The following is a 23062-nucleotide window of genomic DNA, read 5'->3' on the forward strand; positions in this document are numbered from 1 at the left end:
GTTGAAGTCAGAATTATTAGCCCCCCTTTAAATTTGTTTTTCTTTTTAAAATATTTCCCAAATGATGTTGAACAGATTCAGGAAATGTTCACAGTATGTCTGATAATATTTTTTTCTTCTGGAGAAAGTCTTATTTGTTTTATTTCGGCTAGAATAAAAGCAGTTTTTAATTTTTTAAACACCATTTTAAGCTCAATATTATTAGCCTCTTTAAGCTATATATTTTTTAGTCTACAGAACAAACCATCGCTATACAATAACTTGCCTAATTACCCTAACCTGCCTAGTTAATTAACCTAGTTAAGCCTTTAAATGTCACTTTAAGCTGTATAGAAGTGTCTTGAAGAATATCTAGTCTAATATTATTTACTGTCATCATGACAAAGAGAAAATAAATCAGTTATTAGAGATGAGTTATTAACACTATTATGATTAGAAATGTGTTGAAGAAATCTGCTCTCTGTTAAACAGAAATTGGGGGAAAAATAAACAGGGGGGCTAATAATTCTGACTTCAACTGTATATATATATATATATATATATATATATATATATATATATATATATATATATATATATATATATATATATATATATATATATATATATATATAAATATATATATATATATTCTTGTAGCATCTTAATACAAAGGCACACAGAGCTACATGTGTGTGTGCTGCTGCTAATTCTGATAGATATTTCATTAAGACAGTAATTTCAGTAAATATTCATGTCTCATCCTGTATAAGGGCTGAAGACATAAACACACATTTCTAACTTCATGCAAACAAGCCTTATATCTCAGGATCAAGCCTGAATGCTTAAAATTAAAGGGACAGCTCACAACAAAAATGAGCTCACTATTGGCTTACTCTCAAGCGGATCTAAGAATTTCTTACAAAAGATGTAACCATTGACTTCAGTAGTGGGAAAAACAAATAATAAGTAAGTCAATGGCTTCCTGTTTCCAGCATTCTTCAAAACATTGTTCAAAAGAAAACTCAGAAACAGTAAATGGAAACAGTAAATGAAACTTTCATTTTGGTGTGAACTATCCCTTTAATGCTTTATTTTTAAACTTCAGGTCTGCTGCACTTCTAATGTGATCGAATGTGAATTCAGATCAGGCTCTGATTGTGTTCGCATTCATGTTTAGTCCATTAATGCAGTTCTAAAAGATTATATGGTGCAATAAAGGTGGCTTGTGTAAAAGAAAATGCCCACAAATAAACAATCCTAAATCATGTTAAACTGACTGAAGTAAAGGTGTGAAGAGCACGCTGAGCTGATTTCCACTGCTTCTGTTCACATCTGCTTCTATTATGGCGTCTCCAGTCATTCCACCACAGGAGGAGTGAAGTTCACTGCAGCACAAACCAACAAAACAGATGGAAATGAAGATATCACCTTAAAAACTGTACACAGTAGTTATATTCTGGGGTCTGCGCTTCATAGCTCACTTGAGCAATCTAAGATGGTTTGGCAGATCCTTAAAGTTTTAATCATGATAACTGATAATCTAACTGCTCATCTAATACTGTAAACTGAAAAGGTTTACACTATAACTGTATGAAACCGTGCAACAAATAAATCAAGGAATCTAAAAAATGTAAGAAATATAAAGAAAATAATATCATTAAACTTGAAACCCCCCACTCCAGTTTCCTCCACAGTCCAAAGACATTTGGTACAGGTGAATTGGGTAACCTAAATTCTCCGTAGTGTATGTGTGTGAATGCAAGAGTGTATGGATGTTTCCCAGTGATGGGTTGCAGCTGGAAGGGCATCCGCTGCGTAAAACATGTGCTGGATAAGTTGGCGGTTCATTCCGCTGTGGCGACCCCAGATTATTAAAGGGACTAGGCTGAAAAGAAAATGAATGAATGAAAACTTGAAGCTCATCGTCAATTTTGTTAAAGCCATTTTAGCGTACAAAAATCTTGAAAACCTGTTGCCATGACAACAACTCCTTAAAGAGTTCGACGAATTAAATAATCCTCTATGAACCATCACCTTATCGGGAGGGGTTTGAGTGTAAGAGAGTTCCTAGTAGCGATGTTATTGGGAACTAAATGTCGCTGGTAGGGTCTTCCAAGGCAAAAAGTTCCTAGGTGACAGCCTATACCAGGGGTGCCGACACTTTTTCTTATGAAGAGCCAAAAACCGAAGTTGAATAAGGGCTGTGGGCTGAAGGTAAACACACCAAACTGTACATTAATGTTTCCATGAGTAAGTTCCTAATATTTAAAAATAACTACAAAACATTGCTTTAAATTCAAAGATATTCGCCTCAACCACCTCACCATCATCCTCCCTCTGTTCTCAAATGGGATGGTGGGCCAAATCAAACGTTAACATGGGCCAACTTTGGCCTGCGGGCCCTAGTTTGGACACCTCTGGTCTATACTAACTGCTGTCCGAAAACCCTTTATGAGTGAAATTAAATCAAGGACTCTAAAAGAGCCCAGTGTGGATGGAGCCCAGGGCCCCACCCTGAGACTAGGCCTGGGATTGGGGTTCGCATGAAGGAGCACCGTGGGACCAATCTCCTGTAGAACCACCTGGAGACAGGAGGACTGAAAGATGCTGGTCCATGACAGGCATGAAATGGGGAGAAGGAGCCTGAGCTTGTGCAGGTGTAACGGTATGGACTAGAGATAATCGCTCTCAGCTCCACTCACAGTTAGGGCTTTTTTCCTTCCCTTCAGTCAATCGGTGAAGTTTGTTCCTCGCCACTGCTGTGGGAGTATTGGAGCAGCGGATAGGTGGAGTTGCTCTTCAGTGTTTCGGCTTTCAGCAGTGACATTCAACTGCTTCAACTGCGACAACTGAACTGAAGCAGTTTTAATTCACTAGAACTTCATCTATGTTAAGCTGCTTTGACACAATCTACATTGCAAACAGCACCATAGAAATAAAGATTAAATGAATTCAATTAAATAATAAACACCATAGGCCAGAGGTCAAGGATCGACTTTGTGCTTGTTTCCTCTGATCTCCGACCACATGTCTTGGACACTTGGGTAAAGAGGGGGGCAGAGCTGTCAACTGAGGAGGAGGTCAGACAGACCTGGCAGACCCAAAAATATTCTGAGAGTCCGCTGGGAACGTCTGGCTGATCCACATGCTAGGGGGATTTTCAACTCTCAGAGCTTTGGCCAGATTCTGAGGAAAGCTGGAGACATTCAGAAAGTTAGAGTGGTCCATGTTCTCCGACTCTATTGTTGATGCCTGTCATGGCAGCAACCCACTAACATGGTGGTGAACACCAAACGTAAGGGATGCCGCCAAGCTGAAGAAGGAGTCCTATCAGGTGTGGTTGGTTTGTGGGACTCATGAGGCAGCTGATGGGTACCGACAGGCTAAGCATGCTGGGAAGAGTTTGGCGAGACCATAGAAAAGGACTACCGGTTGACCTGAAGGAGATTCTAGCAAACTGTCTGGTGCGTCAGGAAGGGGAAGCAGTTCTTCATCAACATCATTTATAGTGGAAGTAGGGGTCTGTGTTGGATGGTGAAAAGAATACAATCCACATACAATCCTACTGACAAACCCATCACCCAAGTAGAAGTCACTGAGGTAGTGTGCAACCTCTGTAATGGAAAAGCAGCGGGAGTGAATGAGATACGCCCTGATTACTTCTAGTATGAATAGAGCAAAAGTTTGGTTCACATTGGCAGCGATAAATCCTGAACTCTGGCAGGACCGCCCTTTACCACCAGTTCTGTCCATTATTGTACTTGGACAGAATTTTTAGGAGCAGCCTAGGGCTAGTTGTTTAAAGAAATTTAATCTCTGATACTTGTAGATGATGTTGTCCTGATGTTGACGTTGTCCTGTTGGCTTCTTCGGGTCTAGACCTTCAACATACACTGGGATGAATTCATCAAATTTGCTTGAAGTAAGCATTTTAAAGTATGGCTATATTTTACAAGCAATGATTCTGACACACAACGTGCAGCAAATGCTTTACACAGATTGTGTTTAAGAGAGGGAAAGACGTCAAACTTAATGAAACATTTGAGGACTCATGATCAAATTAATGACAGCTTGTCACATCATCTGGCACTTTCACTGAGTACATTTACATGGACATCAGTAATCTAATTATTTGCCCTAATCTGAATAAGACCGTAATATTATATGAGTTACTCTTTGAATGTTCCTTTCTTGATCCCGTTTTATATGTTATAGCACATAGATCCATTAACATTGTTGTGTCACAACACTATCCATCGTTTCCTCCAGAGTTTCATGTAATTTTGGGTGTGTAATTTTAAATTTTTCCACTTTAACTGCAGTTTGGCACTTTCACTTTCATTCAGTAACATATCATGCATGCCCCCAGTGACAAACTGAGGTTTCGGAAGCAAGTATAGCAAGAAATTTTGATACCGCACACTGAATGGAAAAAAAAAATTCCACATTTTGCAATGCAGGTGTCGGCGGTCCTTTACTGACTCGATAACTGCAGAGAATGGCGTCAAACAGCTGTGTGTGTGTGTGGACCATTCAAATTATGAAAAATAAATTGTCATCCACCATAATTTTGTGGCTCAAAAGTATTGGTTAAGGCACCATTTTAGCTCCGTACCATTTTAAATGATTTGATTTAGCACTGGTATCAAAATAAACCCAAACAGTGGCCAACCCTAAGCTGAAGGAAGATTTCTGGGGAATGGGAAGTCTAGGGTTTCCGGCAGAGACTACTGCATATCCCCCCCCCCATACCCCAGATAAGCGACAAAGGAAGGATGAAAGGACAGTACTATTCTGGCCCAGGTTAAATCATCAATTATCAAAATCAGCTAGTTGAGCACCATATGTGAAGAATGAACCCCAGGTCTCTATACCTCTTTCTTTACCCTGTGTGACAGTAATTGGCTCTTTCAAGGTCCTGTGGGTCAGGTGACAGTCATATTCGTCTATCTGGTCCTCCTTGATCTCCACACTCTTCCTCAGCTGGAAGGTTTGATCATGGTTTGGTTGAACTCCTGTAGATTCAGCCTCTTTTTCAGGTAAGCAATTTCTCCTAATGTTCAACATCACGTCTTTGGGGTGGAAGCCAGTGGCCAGACAGGTGAGTTTCAGCTTGGTTTCATCCGTGGTGGACTTTTTTGTCAATTTATAAACATCTGGAGGAGCTGAAATCACAGCAATCAGACCATCAGCCTGCTTCATCTACTGCAAAATCATAAAATAAGCACAAGCACATTTACTCACAGGCCTTTCTGAGCTCTTCATCTGCATACTCTCTGAATTTGTTGAGCCAGTCCACACACTCTTTCTCCAGGTAGCCTCTGGTGTATTGGTTCAGGATGGGCACATTGTCCCATTTTCTCTTGGTTGGCAGCGCTGCGTCCACTGGGGCGACCCACTGAGCCTCTGCTTCATCAAAATACAGGAAGTTTTCTCCATCATAGCCATACTCATCAACGCCTTTGGAAAACTTCACTTCACTTCCTTGTATTTCCACTTCACAGCCGTGTCTCCACTGAAGAACATGAAGATCTGAAATGTTTGTTATATGACAGCATTATTACACTATTACACATTTGTGTATGTATTTGCCTGTTAAATTGTATGAGTGTTGCTCACCTGATGCATTGTGTCTCATGCGCTCCCTCAGTATGTTGACGTTCACATTAAACCACTGCTCTTTGCTCTTTCTCGACTGAGTGCCTTTCTCCCAGTAATCCTCCTGCATTTTCTCCTTCATCCACTGCTGTTTGGGAATCTTTCTCTGGTCTTTGCTGTTATAAGAATCAATCTGTCTGTCATCTACCAGACCCATAGCAGAGAACTCATAGATGCCCGGCAGATCCACAGGTCTGGACAAAGCCGTGTAGATGTAATACAGAGAGTGCTTCTCTGAAGATGAGGAGCAACATAAAAAGGAGATAAAATTGGTCAGTTTCTGTAGAAACATGCAGTTAAAACAAACGGAGTTTTGTATTTACTAAAGGATTATTTTCTTGTAAATCTGATTACAATAATAACAATAAAATGATTTAACAATAGCTGTTTTTTCCGCTACAGGGGCGAGTGGTTCTGTTTGTTTGGCCCGTATCAGCACACAATGGAGCGGTTAGTCAAGATGCACTGCAAAAAATGACTACTGAACTGAAGCAGTTATAAGTTACTAGCATTTCATCTATGTTAAGCTGCTTTGACTCAAACTATATTGTAGAAAGTACTATAGCAATAAAGATTAATTGAACTGAATAAGGCTGCATGGTGGCTCAGTGGGTAGCATGTTCGCCTCACAGCACGAAGGTGGCTGGTTTGAGCCTCAGCTGGGTCAGTTAGTGTTTCTGTGTGGAGTTTGCATGTTCTCGTCGTGTTGGTGTGGGTTTCCTCCGGGTGCTCCGGTTTCCTCCACAAGTGCAAATGTGGTATAGGTGAATTGGGTAAGCTAAACTGTCCGTAGTGAATGAGTATGGATGTTTTCCAGTGATGGGTTGCAGCTGGAGGGGCATCCACTGCGTTGAACATGTGCTGGATAAGTTGGCGGTTCATTCCGCTGTAGCAACTTCAGATTAAAAAGGGACTAAGCCGAAAAGAAAATGAATGAATGAATTGAATAAGGAATTTACTGTTGTGCCCTCAGAGGAGAAAACACACACGGACTTAAACATGCGTTTATATATATATATATATATACTAGGAGTGTAACGATATTACAAACCAAACCGTGATATCGCGATACACCAACCAAGATACGTATCGCGAAACTCTGGTGGCGTACCGTGGTACTCTTACGCCCCCCTGCTGCCCATTGTTAAGTTTGACGTCACTTGTCTCTAACTAATTGAACCAATTTAAACATCTTTATTTTATCACATTTGATTAAATTGTATTAGTAATGATGAGCTTTTGTTGTAAATATTATATTCTAAAGTTATTATTTTCCAAGTGCATGTCATGTGACTTGAGTGAGCGATCACACTCGGTTACTACTGTATACGCAGGATGGCCGCTTCACATAGTATTGAGATTGCAGATCCCCCAGACACTTAAGTCGCCTGTGTGGGAACATTTTGGTTTTCCAGTGGTGTACAGGAATGGAATTCGTGTTGTAGACAAAGCGCACACCTATCTATTGTAACTGTTTCATGAAACTTATAAGGAATAACATTTAAAAAGTGTGGTAATTTCACAATGTGAGGGTGTATGCAAAAGACTGACAACGGAAGTGATTTAATGTAGAAAAGTGGAACCAGAATAATGCTCAAATATAAACAAACAAGAGATTTACAACTATAAAAAGAATATAATAAAGTAAATTCAACAAAGTATCAAGTTAAAATTAGTTAAACTCGAGTAAAGGGACGATAGTGAAGCCAAACAAAAGAAAGAAATATAACAAAACAATTCTAACTGATGAATAACCCCTTACCTCGCTAGAAACTGACGAAAAGAAAAGTCTTCAGCGCAGTGCGCCGTATTCTTCCCTACACTGAACTGTAGAATAAAATAAACACAAAGATGACGTTCACCTCTGACCTGATGTCTTTAACAATACATTTTCTACGTGTTTGCAAAATGGAAGTCGTACGACATCTTCCCTGTCCACCTTACTCTGAGAAAAGAGTGAACTTGAGGAGGTAGAGCTCAATATGACAGGAAAGAGCAGAGACAAAAAGTAACCAACAAATCAATCGAAATAAAAATGGACGAAACTCACAACATTTCTCAACATGGGCAAAAGTAATGCAAAATAACTTTACCCAAACGAATGTTAAGCAAAAACAATGAAATATCAGTAAAATACACCAAAAACGAGATCAAAGGAAAAAGCGCTCTCTCCCGCTCTTCCTGACATGCTTTTTATATCCCCGCGCCACGTCACCCCAATGATGAAGGATCAGTCTCCTGACCAATCAGCTGTCATGAAGGCGGACCTACAGACTTGACAGGCATGGAGAGAGCGGGAGAGAGAGAGAGAGAGAGAGAGAGAGAGAGAGAGAGAGAGAGAGAGAGAGAGAGAGAGAACGACAGGCAGAAATACAGCCGGCTACAACCATAACATTAGTTTCAGACAAAACTGCAGTGTATTTTACTGGTGAATATGTCCTGTAAAAACACTTCACAAACACATTACCTGTATACTTTTATCATTCATTTAAACGGAAACCTATCTATCTAACTCAAACCTTAGATAATCAAAAATGAGCATCATGTCTGTGTCTGCACAGAGATCAAGCCTCTCACCTGAGAATGTGGACATGATGGTGTTTTTGAAGAAGATCTTTCACTAGTCTACACTGCAGTTATTTATTTCATCTTAGTTTACTTAGTTAAGATGGCTGCACTAAAGAGAATCGTTTTTTCTGACTAGTCTATATTGGAGGTATTTATTTAATTGTTGTTGTTTACTCCGGTATCCTGACTGTACTAAAAATGTGATGGCAAAGTTAATAAAGAAAAAGGTTAGTTGTTCTTGTTATTAAGTGAATCTATTGTTCCTTAGCATTGCTGTTAAGATGACATCAACCCTAACCGCACAGCAAACAGAAACCGAACTGTGGCTCCAAAACTGTGAACCGAACTGAACCGTGCCTTTGGTGTATCGTTACACCCCTAATATATATATATAAACTGTAAAATGTATGCTACATTAAAATCTTGACATTATAAAATAATAGTTTACATCAAAATAAACATTGACATGTCGTCTGCATTTTAAATTTAAACATTTACAAAGGTAAGTAATAAAAGCCTCTCTGTACCTGCATGGCTGGTAGTTGGACGCTCCTCTGTGCTGAATCCTGTGTCTGTATCTGCGCAGCTGCTGGGTGCCTGTGGAGCAGTGCTGGATGATGCCACCTCCTCTTCTTTTGTGGCAAATTTCAGCATTAAACCTGTGTGTACGACGCAGAAGAAATTAGTCATTTAAAGAAAAACTCATGACACACTGAAAAGACTTTACTGTCATTGCAGTAATACAACAAAATTAACTTGGCAGCTCACAGAGAGGACAACAGCAATAAGAAATGTAGAAATAGACAAAGCATTAAACAAAGATAAGTGCACTGAATTATCGTATATCATACATACAGTAGAAAAAGTGTGCCGTGCATGTGTATGAATCTGCTGTGCAAACAGAAGTACTGCACTAGTTACTAATAGTAATTAGGTTTGTGCAATTAGCTGCAACATGCAGAAGATGGGAAAACGACTTGGACTCTTAAGAAAAGTCATAAAGCATGTCCTGTGATAGTTCAAAACACAATACATAGCAGCAAAGCAAAACAATGACTGTAAACTACAGATCAGGCAGAATTGGTGAAGTTGTGGTCAAGTTAAACGTGAATCGACTTTGTGGTTGTTTCCTCTGATCTCCGGCCACATGTCTTGGACACTCGGGTAGAGAGAGGGACAGAAATGTCAACTAATCTCCACCTGGTAGTAAGCTAAATCCTCTGGCAGAGGAGGAGGCCAAACAGACCCGGCAGACCCAAACATATTGAGAGGGTCCTCTGGGAACGTCTGGCTGAACCACATGTCAGAGGGGTTTCCAACCCTCACCTCCGGAAGAACTTTGACCAGATCCCAAGAGAGGCTGGAGACATCAAGACAGAGTGGTCCATGCTCTCAGACTCCATTGCTGATGCTGCTGTGAGAAGCTGTGTCTGTAAGGCCTGTGGTGCCTGTCATGGCAGCAACACACTGAGATGGTGGTGGATACCAAAAGTAAGGGATGCCGTCAAGCTGAAGAAGGAGTCTTGCCAGGTCTGGATGGTTTGTGGAACTCATGAGGCAGCTGATGGGTACCAACAGGCCAAGCATGCTGAGATGAGTTTGGCGAGACCACAGAAGAGGACTACCGGTTGACCTTAAAGAGATTCTAGCAAACTGTCTGGTGCAGCAGGAAGGGGAAGCAGTTCTTCATCAACATCATTTATAGTGGAAGTAGGGGTCTGTGTTGGATGGTGAAAAGAATACAATCCACATACAATGTCCAGGAGGAGACACAATGGACAACCCTAGACATGCTGTACGGACTATGACCCCCCTCTGGTCTGGATAAGCGGCTAGAGAAGGATGGATGGATAGAACTCTCCTGGATTATGTCATATTATCAATAATTAAATTCATCTAACAGCACCATATATGAAGAGCACCATATGTGAAGAATGAACCCCAGGTCTCTATACCTCTTTCTTTACCCTGTGTGACAGTAATTGGCTCTTTCAAGGTCCTGTGGGTCAGGTGACAGTCATATTCGTCTATCTGGTCCGCCTTGATCTCCACACTCTTCCTCAGCTGGAAGGTTTGATCGTGGTTTGGTTGAACTCCTGTAGATTCAGTCTCTTTTTCAGGCAGGCAATTTCTCCTAATGTTCAACATCACGTCTTTGGGGTGGAAGCCAGTGGCCAGACAGGTGAGTTTCAGCTTGGTTTCATCCGTGGTGGACTTTTTTGTCAATTTATAAACATCTGGAGGAGCTGAAATCACAGCAATCAGATCATCAGCCTGCTTCATCTACTGCAAAATCATAAAATAAGCACACGCACATTTACTCACAGGCCTTTCTGAGCTCTTCATCTGCATACTCTCTGAATTTGTTGAGCCAGTCCACACACTCTTTCTCCAGGTAGCCTCTGGTGTATTGGTTCAGGATGGGCACATTGTCCCATTTTCTCTTGGTTGGCAGCGCTGCATCCACTGGGGCGACCCACTGAGCCTCTGCATCATCAAAATACAGGAAGTTTTCTCCATCATAGCCATACTCATCAACGCCTTTGGAAAACTTCACTTCACTTCCTTGTATTTCCACTTCACAGCCGTGTCTCCACTGAAGAACATGAAGATCTGAAATGTTTGTTATATGACAGCATTATTACACTATTACACATTTGTGTATGTATTTGCCTGTTAAATTATATGAGTGTTGCTCACATGATGCATTGTGTCTCATGCGGTCCATCAGTATGTTGACGTTCACATTAAACCACTGCTCTTTGCTCTTTCTCGACTGAGTGCCTTTCTCCCAGTAATCCTCCTGCATTTTCTCCTTCATCCACTGCTGTTTGGGAATCTTTCTCTGGTCTTCGCTGTTATAAGAATCAATCTGTCTGTCATCTACCAGACCCATAGCAGAGAACTCATAGATGCCCGGCAGATCCACAGGTCTGGACAAAGCCGTGTAGATGTAATACAGAGAGTGCTTCTCTGAAGATGAGGAGCAACATAAAAGGGGATAAAATTGGTCAGTTTCTGTAGAAACATGCAGTTAAAACAAACGGAGTTTTGTATTTACTAAAGGATTATTTTCTTGTAAATCTGATTGCAATAATAACAATAAAATGATTTAACAATAGCTGTTTTTTCCGCTATAGGGGCGAGTGGTTCTGTTTGTTTGGCCCGTATCAGCACACAATGGAGCGGTTAGTCAAGATGCACTGCAAAAAATGACTACTGAACTGAAGCAGTTATAAGTTACTAGCATTTCATCTATGTTAAGCTGCTTTGACTCAAACTATATTGTAGAAAGTACTATAGCAATAAAGATTAATTGAACTGAATAAGGCTGCATGGTGGCTCAGTGGGTAGCATGTTCGCCTCACAGCACGAAGGTGGCTGGTTTGAGCCTCGGCTGGGTCAGTGGGTGTTTCTGTGTGGAGTTTGCATGTTCTCGTCATGTTGGTGTGGGTTTCCTCCGGGTGCTCCGGTTTCCTCCACAAGTGCAAATGTGGTATAGGTGAAGTGGGTAAGCTAAACTGTCCGTAGTGAATGAGTATGGATGTTTTCCAGTGATGGGTTGCAGCTGGAAGGGCATCCACTGCGTTGAACATGTGCTGGATAAGTAGGCGGTTCATTCCGCTGTAGCAACCTCAGATTAAAAAGGGACTAAGCCGAAAAGAAAATGAATGAATGAATTGAATAAGGAATTTACTGTTGTGCCCTCAGAGGAAAAAAACACACACGGACTTAAACATGCATTTATATATATATATTAGGGGTGTAACGATATTACAAACCAAACCGTGATATCGCGATACACCAACCACGATACATATCGTGAAACTCTGGTGGCGTACCGTGGTACTCTTACACCCCCTGCTGCCCATTGTTGAGGTTGACGTCACTTGTCTCTAAGTAATTGAACCAATTTAAACATCTTTATTTTATTACATTTGATTAAATTGTATTAGTAATGATGAGCTTTTGTTGTAAATATTATATTCTAAAGTTAGTATTTTCCAAGTGCATGTCATGTGACTTGAGTGAGCGATCACACTCGGTTACTACTGTATACGCAGGATGGCCGCTTCACATAGTATTGAGATTGCAGATCCCCCAGACACTTAAGTCGCCTGTGTGGGAACATTTTGGTTTTCCAGTGGTGTACAGGAATGGAATTCGTGTTGTAGACAAAGCGCACACCTATCTATTGTAACTGTTTCATGAAACTTATAAGGAATAACATTTAAAAAGTGTGGTAATTTCACAATGTGAGGGTGTACGCAAAAGACTGACAACAGAACTGCCAACAGAAGTGATTTAATGTAGAAAAGTGGAACCAGAATAATGCCCAAATATAAACAAACAAGAGATTTACAACTATAAAAAGAATATAATAAAGTAGCAAATTCAACAAAGTATCAAGTTAAAATTAGTTAAACTCGAGTAAAGGGACGATAGTGAAGCCAAACAAAAGAATGAAATATAACAAAACAATTCTAACTGATGAATAACCCCTTACCTCGCTAGAAACTGACGAAAAGAAAAGTCTTCAGCGCAGTGCGCCGTATTCTTCCCTACACTGAACTGTAGAATAAAATAAACACAAAGATGACGTTCACCTCTGACCTGATGTCTTTAACAATACATTTTCTACGTGTTTGCAAAATGGAAGTCGTACGACATCTTCCCTGTCCACCTTACTCTGAGAAAAGAGTGAACTTGAGGAGGTAGAGCTCAATATGACAGGAAAGAGCAGAGACAAAAAGTAACCAACAAATCAATCGAAATAAAAATGGACGAAACTCACAACATTTCTCAACATGGGCAAAAGTAATGCAAAATAACTTTACCCAAACGAATGTTAAGCAAAAAACAATGAAATATCAGTAAAATACACCAAAAACGAGATCAAAGGAAAAAGCGCTCTCTCCCGCTCTTCCTGACATGCTTTTTATATCCCCGCGCCACGTCACCCCAATGATGAAGGATCAGTCTCCTGACCAATCAGCTGTCATGAAGGCGGACCTACAGACTTGACAGGCATGGAGAGAGCGGGAGAGAGAGAGAGAGAGAGAGAGAGAGAGAGAGAGAGAGAGAGAGAGAGAGAGAGAGAGAGAGAGAACGACAGGCAGAAATACAGCCGGCTACAACCATAACATTAGTTTCAGACAAAACTGCAGTGTATTTTACTGGTGAATATGTCCTGTAAAAACACTTCACAAACACATTACCTGTATACTTTTATTATTCATTTAAACGGAAACCTATCTATCTAACTCAAACCTTAGATAATCAAAAATGAGCATCATGTCTGTGTCTGCACAGAGATCAAGCCTCTCACCTGAGAATGTGGACATGATGGTGTTTTTGAAGAAGATCTTTCACTAGTCTACACTGCAGTTATTTATTTCATCTTAGTTTACTTAGTTAAGATGGCTGCACTAAAGAGAATCGTTTTTTCTGACTAGTCTATATTGGAGGTATTTATTTAATTGTTGTTGTTTACTCCGGTATCCTGACTGTACTAAAAATGTGATGGCAAAGTTAATAAACAAAAAGGTTAGTTGTTCTTGTTATTAAGTGAATCTATTGTTCCTTAGCATTGCTGTTAAGATGACATCAACCCTAACCGCACAGCAAACAGAAACCGAACTGTGGCTCCAAAACTGTGAACCGAACTGAACCGTGCCTTTGGTGTATCGTTACACCCCTAATATATATATATAAACTGTAAAATGTATGCTACATTAAAATCTTGACATTATAAAATAATAGTTTACATCAAAATAAACATTGACATGTCGTCTGCATTTTAAATTTAAACATTTACAAAGGTAAGTAATAAAAGCCTCTCTGTACCTGCATGGCTGGTAGTTGGACGCTCCTCTGTGCTGAATCCTGTGTCTGTATCTGCGCAGCTGCTGGGTGCCTGTGGAGCAGTGCTGGATGATGCCACCTCCTCTTCTTTTGTGGCAAATTTCAGCATTAAACCTGTGTGTACGACGCAGAAGAAATTAGTCATTTAAAGAAAAACTCATGACACACCATTAAGACAATGGGCCAGTCAAGCACTCTGCATAATGTTTCTAAACTACAAGCAAAACGTGGCTTTAATTTGCACTATAATCTATGGTGATAAACACTGGCCTTTGCTGTCAGTATAAATCAAAGACATCTGCCAGTTTTTCTCTAAGAATTAATGAGTGTATTTTAGACAAACAGATATTGTTAACATTCAGAAACATGTCAACATAAAGGAATCCCTGCAATAAAACGCTTTATGGCCTGTGGCTTATTAGTACAGTAATGTGACTCAATTTACACTATTGAGCTTTCAGAAATGACTGAATATTACTCAGTTTCGTTATTTCATATAGTAATGTTCAAAACTGGCCTATTAAACCAACCCAGGCTCATTCTGAAAACGTAGTCCCGCGGACGTTTCTGGAGACCGCGAAATACGTAGCCAGGGGTACGTACGGCTGCATTTCATTTTTTTAAGCGAACGCTGCGGGGCGGTGTGACGCCGTTCCCTTCGGCGCTTGCCGACCACGATGACAACGATGACCAGGTTCGAGTCCGGGGAAGAGCAGTTCCAGAAATCAGGTAAGAAAACAAAAACAAAATCCAAAAAATGAAGCGAACAAGTTCGTCACAGGGTGAGAATGTGGTCAAAATCCGAAAACGTGGTAAAAATCAGACGAGGGCTTTTCTTTTTCTGGACGGCTTTTGTGAATCGTCGTTGGTTGGGTTTAGGGACGGAGGAGGGTGGGTCAGCCGATTGGCCGGTCGCACGATCAATCATTCTGTCATCCAGGCAAACAGGCGGAAGGTCGTTTGACCGCAGCCTCCAGCGGGTTTACGCGAGAACGGCGCAGGAAAAAGTGCGCACAGCGGCCTCTCGCGGACTCGCGAAAACAAAAACTGCAAAAATACGTACGTCCCGGGATGTATTTCGCGGTCATCAGAAACGTCCTCGGGACTATGTTCTCAGAATGAGCCTGGGTTGCATTAAACACACCATTCCAAGAATGTAAAGCCTGAAAAGACTTTACTGTCATTGCAGTAATACAACAAAATTAACTTGGCAGCTCTCAGAGAGGACAACAGCAATAAGAAATGTAGAAATAGACAAAGCATTAAACAAAGATAAGTGCACTGAATTATCGTATATCATACATACAGTAGAAAAAGTGTGCCGTGCATGTGTATGAATCTGCTGTGCAAACAGAAGTACTGCACTAGTTACTAATAATAATTAGGTTTGTGCAATTAGCTACAACATGCAGAAGAGGGGAAAACGACTTGGACTCTTAAGAAAAGTCATAAAGCATGTCCTGTGATAGTTCAAAACACAATACATAGCAGCAAAGCAAAACAATGACTGTAAACTACAAATCAGGCAGAATTGGTGGAGTTGTGGTCAAGTTAAACGTGAATCGATTTTGTGGTTGTTTCCTCTGATCTCCGGCCACATGTCTTGGACACTCGGGTAGAGAGAGGGACAGAAATGTCAACTAATCTCCACCTGGTAGTAAGCTAAATCCTCTGGCAGAGGAGGAGGCCAAACAGACCCGGCAGACCCAAACATATTGAGAGGGTCCTCTGGGAACGTCTGGCTGAACCACATGTCAGAGGGGTTTCCAACCCTCACCTCCGGAAGAACTTTGACCAGATCCCAAGAGAGGCTGGAGACATCAAGACAGAGTGGTCCATGCTCTCAGACTCCATTGCTGATGCTGCTGTGAGAAGCTGTGTCTGTAAGGCCTGTGGTGCCTGTCATGGCAGCAACCCACTGAGATGGTGGTGGATACCAAAGGTAAGGGATGCCGTCAAGCTGAAGAAGGAGTCTTGCCAGGTCTGGATGGTTTGTGGAACTCATGAGGCAGCTGATGGGTACCAACAGGCCAAGCATGCTGAGATGAGTTTGGCGAGACCACAGAAGAGGACTACCGGTTGACCTTAAAGAGATTCTAGCAAACTGTCTGGTGCATCAGGAAGGGGAAGCAGTTCTTCATCAACATCATTTATAGTGGAAGTAGGGGTCTGTGTTGGATGGTGAAAAGAATACAATCCACATACAATGTCCAGGAGGAGACACAATGGACAACCCTAGACATGCTGTACGGACTATGACCCCCCTCTGGTCTGGATAAGTGGCTAGAGAAGGATGGATGGATAGAACTCTCCTGGATTATGTCAAATTATCAATAATTAAATTCATCTAACAGCACCATATATGAAGAGCACCATATGTGAAGAATGAACCCCAGGTCTCTATACCTCTTTGTTTACCCTGTGTGACAGTAATTGGCTCTTTCAAGGTCCTGTGGGTCAGGTGACAGTCATATTCGTCTATCTGGTCCTCCTTGATCTCCACACTCTTCCTCAGCTGGAAGGTTTGATCATGGTTTGGTTGAACTCCTGTAGATTCAGTCTCTTTTTCAGGTAAGCAATTTCTCCTAATGTTGAACATCACGTCTTTGGGGTGGAAGCCAGTGGCCAGACAGGTGAGTTTCAGCTTGGTTTCATCCGTGGTGGACTTTTTTGTCAATTTATAAACATCTGGAGGAGCTGAAATCACAGCAATCAGATCATCAGCCTGCTTCATCTACTGCAAAATCATAAAATAAGCACAAGCACATTTACTCACAGGCCTTTCTGAGCTCTTCATCTGCATACTCTCTGAATTTGTTGAGCCAGTCCACACACTCTTTCTCCAGGTAGCCTTTGGTGTATTGGTTCAGGATGGGCACATTGTCCCATTTTCTCTTGGTTGGCAGCGCTGCGTCCACTAGGGCGACCCACTGAGCCTCTGCATCATCAAAATACAGGAAGTTTTCTCCATCATAGCCATACTCATCAACGCCTTTGGAAAACTTCACTTCACTTCCTTGTATTTCCACTTCACAGCCGTGTCTCCACTGAAGAACATGAAGATCTGAAATGTTTGTTATATGACAGCATTATTACACTATTACACATTTGTGTATGTATTTGCCTGTTAAATTGTCTGAGTGTTGCTCACATGATGCATTGTGTCTCATGCGGTCCATCAGTATGTTGACGTTCACATTAAACCACTGCTCTTTGTTCTTTCTCGACTGAGTGCCTTTCTCCCAGTAATCCTCCTGCATTTTCTCCTTCATCCACTGCTGTTTGGGAATCTTTCTCTGGTCTTTGCTGTTATAAGAATCAATCTGTCTGTCATCTACCAGACCCATAGCAGAGAACTCATAGATGCCTGGCAGATCCACAGGTCTGGACAAAGCCGTGTAGATGTAATACAGAGAGTGCTTCTCTGAAGATGAGGAGCAACATAAAAGGGGATAAAATTGGTCAGTTTCTGTAGAAACATGCAGTTAAACAAACGGAGTTTTGTATTTAATAAAGGATTATTTTCTTGTAAATCTGATTACAATAATAACAATAAAATGATTTAGCAATAGCTGTTTTTTCCGCTATAGGGGCGAGTGGTTCTGTTTGTTTGGCCCGTATCAGCACACAATGGAGCGGTTAGTCAAGATGCACTGCAAAAAATGATGTTCCTACTTAGATTTTTTTGTCTTGTTTCTAGTCCAAATATCTAAAAATTCCTAAATCAAGTAGCATCTTTAGACAAGAAAAACATTTTCAATATGATCATTTTGTTTTAAGAAAAATGTCAAATTTAAGTGAGTTTTCCCTAAAACAAGCCAAATAATCTGCCAATGAGGTAAGCAAAATAATCTTATGTGAAAAGACAAAACAAGGTAAAGACGATGCTAATATAAAACCTAACCTAAATTTGACAGCACAGCTGGCATGGTGTCTCTTGTGTCTGCCGTGTGCCCTCTAATCAAACGTATTGGATATTTTAATATTGTAAAATATGTCAATGCAACTATATAAGCTTAATTGATGCACATTTTGTAAGCTTGACCAGTTGTTTATTCAAAATTAAATTAATCAGAATAAGTAGGTAACTAAAAACATAATTGGTTTGACTGATACCGTGCAACATAAAACACACCTGAACAACACAGCTGACAGGCTGAATAAAAATACTAATTCACTCTCTGCCAGTAGATGGCGCTTATAAAGCAGTAAAAACCCCATCATGAACACTGAGCGTCTCTGCAGGAGCCGAATGACGTCTCGAATGTACCGCATAATCTACATATTGGATTCAAGTCAGCTGAAGCACTGGAATTAAGCCCCTTTATACACACACACTTTAAATGTTTAATAACAGCAAACAGGATGTGTCCTGCTTATTTCATCTGGCTTTTTAAAACATGTAAAGCTCTAAACGATCACTGAAATATGAAAAGGCAACAATGAAAAACTGCCCAAATTAGGTTTTATTTAATACTGAAAACAAGTTGTTAGTGTACATGTGGCTTCCGCTACTGCCCCATAACTCATTGCTTTCCAATGATATTGCTTTGTCTTATCTTTTCAGCTTTCTTTTGGATGATTTGATGACATCAGACTTTATATTACTATTATTTATTTATTTATTTATTTATTTATTTATTTATTTATTTATTTATTTATTTATACCCCTGGCAACTGTTTATACTTTGATTGTTTGATTGTATGCTTGTAATATACCGTCTCTAATTTTTATTTAGTTTTATTTGTTCATAATTGTCGTGAGATGTAGTTGTTTGTACTGTTTGCACATATTTACATTTATTTTTGTTTTAAGTTGATTATTTAATATATATGTTGTTGGGCTCTCCGTCTCTCGCCGTTTTGCTGATTACATTACGTTAATAAATAATTCAGCTGGAGAATTTTGGCCGTTGTTTATTTTTTAAACCTGAGTGTTACTGTAAAACAGGTTAAAAATCCATTAAATAAAATTAATACTATCACGCTTCTTTCACAGTATTCAATGTGCTTTCTTGACCAGATAAATTAACATTAATTAACTCGTTTTTAATGAATGCACACAGCGGACTGTTAGTTCTGTGGAGGGAAATACATTGTTTTTCTTGATACACATTTTGTTTTTGAGATTGCTGTAATTATGACAGTTGTGAAATGCTGTTTGGCATGCAGACAGTATAAAATATATGGCAAATATGGGCTTTTTAAAGGCTTGATACACGCGTGCAACAATATGAAGTGGCCATGTTTTTTTGGCAGTAATGTGGCGTAGCTTCTCTGGGTGTAAAATCTACAGTACTTATTCATTATCTTGAGTAGTTAGAAAACATTTGAGGGGTTTCACAGACGTCTAATGTGTAGATATAAAGTGTTAAACGTTGAAATAAATCGCAGTATCACCATTGCTAAATAAATAAACAAATAAATAAATCCCAGATTACACGACGTTGACCCTATATTAAGTGTATTTCTCATTTTTTGCTGCAGCTATATACGATGTCGACGTGCTTTTCTTGCGATTTAAGTTCTGCAAACGTGTTGACGAAGTTTTAACTCAAGCTGAAGCTCTACTTTCGCTTTGGATGAACTCAGTGAAGTTATTCTCACTCACCGCCCTGAGCTGACGGCAAGTCTCCACACAGCAGAAACACACAGAGCAGAGCACAGATCCCGCTCGCGACTCCTCCAGACATCATGACTGAAAGAAAGCCTGCGTGAGTGAGTGTGTGTGTGTGTGTGTGTTTGCCTGGAGGTTCTGCTTTTCGACGCAAAAACACAACAACAGGAAAGCAGCGGAGAATAGCGGATGGCGATTTACCCAGGCCGATGACGTCACTCACATCTGGGCAGAAACAGCGGAGCGAAACTCCAAAAACAACGGAGAGATCCACCGGGAACGTGTTCGCCACAGACACTATGTGTTTCAGGTACAGTTTAATAATGCTCATTAATTGGGTCATTATCACTATAAAGTGCCTTTGATGTCCCAAAACATTGAATCAGTGTGAACATAATGTGAAATAATGAAATTCTGATGTCTTAATATAATTCTAACTGCAAGTGTGTAAAGGTTTAACCATTTATAAGTGTTTTGAAATATGTTCTTGTCACTTTTTGCGTAATCTTTCATTGAATGGATGTGATTTTGCCATGTCAAAATTAAACCACACTGAACTGAACTAAACTGAACTGGACTGACGGTTTCAGTTCACTATCATCTTCTATGTGAAGCTGCTTTGACACAATCTACATTGTAGATGCTCTATGCCAGGGGTTCCCAAACTTTTCAGCCTGCGACCCCCAAAATGATAATGCCAGTGACTCGCGACCCCCAATATCATCTGAGGTGGTTATAAATACAGTGGTTATAATGCAATGGCGCACAAACACACCAATAGACCCAAGTCTATTCTTCGATTAATTTTTTTAATGTATGTCAGTGCTGTTAATGTGCCAGAAAGTTTAGCCTGGTGTTATAGAATCAATCTGCTGCTATTGCTGTGTCTTTAGTATAATGTAATTACCCCAGGGGTCGCAATCCAATAGAACTAGCAACTATAACCTACTATAGTAACTATATGGTAACCATGTAGTATATAGTAACTATAAATGACTATTTTTTCTCTTCAGTAGGTTATGGATAAATATGTTAATTCTTATGGTTTAATAAAAATAAATAAATTTTTGGAAATCACCAGGCGACCCCCCCTTCATTGTCCCGCGACCCCTCTGGGGGTCCCGACCCCCACTTTGAGAACCACTGCTCTATGCAAATAAAGGTGAATTGAATTGAATTGAATGTCCCACACACTGCTCAGCCAACTTCACTGAGTATAAAAAGGATCAAATGAAAAAAGATGTTTAAATATTCATATTGTCTTTAAGTTATTTGATAAATAAGTCATTTTAATCACTTTTATTTTGTTTTTATAATATTATTAATCATTTTGCACGTGGCCCTGTCATGATGTGGTGAATGCCCCTTTAAGACCCCCTCTGATGTACTCATTGGTATCCCCATGCCCGTTCTGCCTTTCTTCAGAGGAGGTTAAAGCATTTGCTGTGCACACAAGTGTAACTATCTGCGCTTATGTTTCCTCATATTGTGTTTGAAACTGAATGTTGTCAAGCTTAACATGTCCACCCTGTCATAGTCAAATATTATTTAATATAAAAAAATAGAAATTAAAAATATAGCTTTTAAACTATGTGCAATAGGGAAACACTTCACCTGCTGCAGGTACAACATGTGTTGAATAAACACTATCTTCAGCCAATAACAATGCACATGTACACCCGGCCAAGGAAGGATTTGTGGCAGGGTGGACAATGACAGGGAGGACATTATTGGCTACTTCATTTATTTATTTATTTAATTAATATTTTGTTGTTAATTAGTTATTGTTTGTATGTTACTTACAACACTTAAACACACTTTAAAGTGCATATAATGGAGCTCATTGACTGTTTGAAATAAACATACAGCCCTGAAGATTTCTACATTTATGTGAACATCTGTAATCTAATTATTTACCTTGTTCTGAAAAATAAAAACACAGTATTATTAAGAGGTTTAACTTGAGCATTCCCTTCACTCCTCCAATACAGTGCACACTGTAAAGCTTCAGTAGCAAATTTAGTTTATTTGAAGGACAACAGTTGTTTATTAGCAGAAGAGGAGGCATGGTGGCTCAGTGGTTTGCAGTAGTTAGTGAAAACAGTTGAATTGTTGAAAACTTTTACAAGTCTTTTATATGAACTCTTTAATATTTCTTGTTGTACCTGCTGTTTTTAAAATGTTCCTCCATATTTAGTTCACTAATTAAAGCCGTTGTCCACCCTGTCATCTTGTCATCCTGTCGTCATGTTCAGCTTTTATGAAAATAAACAAATGATTTATAACCTCAGCACAACATCTTGTGTGGTTTCTTAATTAACCAATAAGGGCCAGGTAATATTGTGTGAAAGTTTGAGAAAACATTTCAGATTTTGGGTTTTATTTTAAAACAACATGCAATGATTGCATATTTTAATGAGAAATAAATGTTTTGTCCATTATTTTATTATTATAAATAGACTTCTTTTCATTATTTATAAAGTTGGGTTGGTAGAAGGCAGAGGTGGACAGAGGACTGAAAAATCATACTGCAGTAAAAGTACCATAACTTGCCTAAAAATGTAGTGCAAGTAGAGTAAAAGTATCTGTTGTGAATAATACTTAAAGTATGAGTGAAAAGTAGACCTTTTAAAAGTACTCGAGAGAAGTGAGTATTACGCAGTGAAAAGCTGATGCATTTACATGTCATTTGTAGATGTGTGTAAACGTAACATTCTGTAGTGCATTTAGTTATTGTCCAGCAGGCATACAACGTCATAAGACGTCAATATTAGGTTAGATTTAGGTTGTGATGTCAGGTGACCAAAATTCAATGTCTAACCAGTGTCTGACGTTGATATTTGGTTGATTTTAGGTTGTGTTAGAAAGTGACCAAAATCCAACATCCTAAACCAACATCATATTGACGTCAAATACTGATATTTATTCATCAGGTATGGCAACCAATATCTGATAGACGTCAAAGTGGTCACATCCACACAATGTCAAGGTATAACATCATTACACGTTGATATTTGGTTGCGTTTAGGTTTTTGACGTCGTCGGCCTGACGTTGGGTTCTGATTTCAACCCCATTTTACTTTCCAAACCAAATGCAAGGTCCCCACGACGCTGGGGTACAACGTCAATCTGACATCATGTTGACATGTTGTGCCTGCTGGGTGTTTAAGGCTATTTCGGTCATTATACAGTAAACATCCGTCATCTTCTCATCAGTGACATCATCTAAACAGTCTCTATTTCAATGCAGGTAAAGATTTTATACATCGTTATGGATATTTTTAACACTTCCAAACAGTTTGCTGCAATTATAAATCGACAATGTCTCGAGGTAGTTCATTATGATGAGATTTACCTAATCACAGGACTATT

General features: G+C 39.7%; 1 protein-coding gene across 1 annotated transcript; it reads right to left on the reverse strand.

The window, feature by feature from the left end:
- Positions 1-626: 626 nt before the first annotated feature.
- LOC130220762 (uncharacterized) lies at positions 627-19895 on the reverse strand. The gene is made up of 13 exons (XM_056452999.1): positions 19685-19895; positions 17225-17497; positions 16850-17137; positions 16480-16770; positions 14056-14187; positions 10909-11181; positions 10534-10821; positions 10164-10454; positions 8736-8867; positions 5602-5874; positions 5227-5514; positions 4857-5147; positions 627-1367 (listed from the first exon to the last, which is right to left on the reverse strand). Exons 1-13 carry the CDS (start codon positions 19767-19769, stop codon positions 1339-1341), a joined length of 2934 nt encoding a protein of 977 aa, XP_056308974.1. The 5' UTR covers positions 19770-19895; the 3' UTR covers positions 627-1338.
- Between the last annotated feature and the right edge of the window lie 3167 nt (positions 19896-23062).

This window comes from Danio aesculapii, chromosome 3 (assembly GCF_903798145.1).
Source record: "Danio aesculapii chromosome 3, fDanAes4.1, whole genome shotgun sequence".
In the NCBI taxonomy this organism is placed as follows: Eukaryota; Metazoa; Chordata; class Actinopteri; order Cypriniformes; family Danionidae; genus Danio; species Danio aesculapii.

Coding starts and splice junctions, on each gene's coding strand:
- LOC130220762 (XM_056452999.1), bottom strand. CDS start 19,769: ATGATGTCTGGAGGAGTCGCGAGCGGGATCTGTGCTCTGCTCTGTGTG. Junction 17,498..19,684: donor CTTGCCGTCAGCTCAGGGCG/GTGAGTGAGAAT, acceptor CCTCATCTTCAG/AGAAGCACTCTCTGTATTAC. Junction 5,148..5,226: donor TGAAGAGCTCAGAAAGGCCT/GTGAGTAAATGT, acceptor CTGTGATTTCAG/CTCCTCCAGATGTTTATAAA.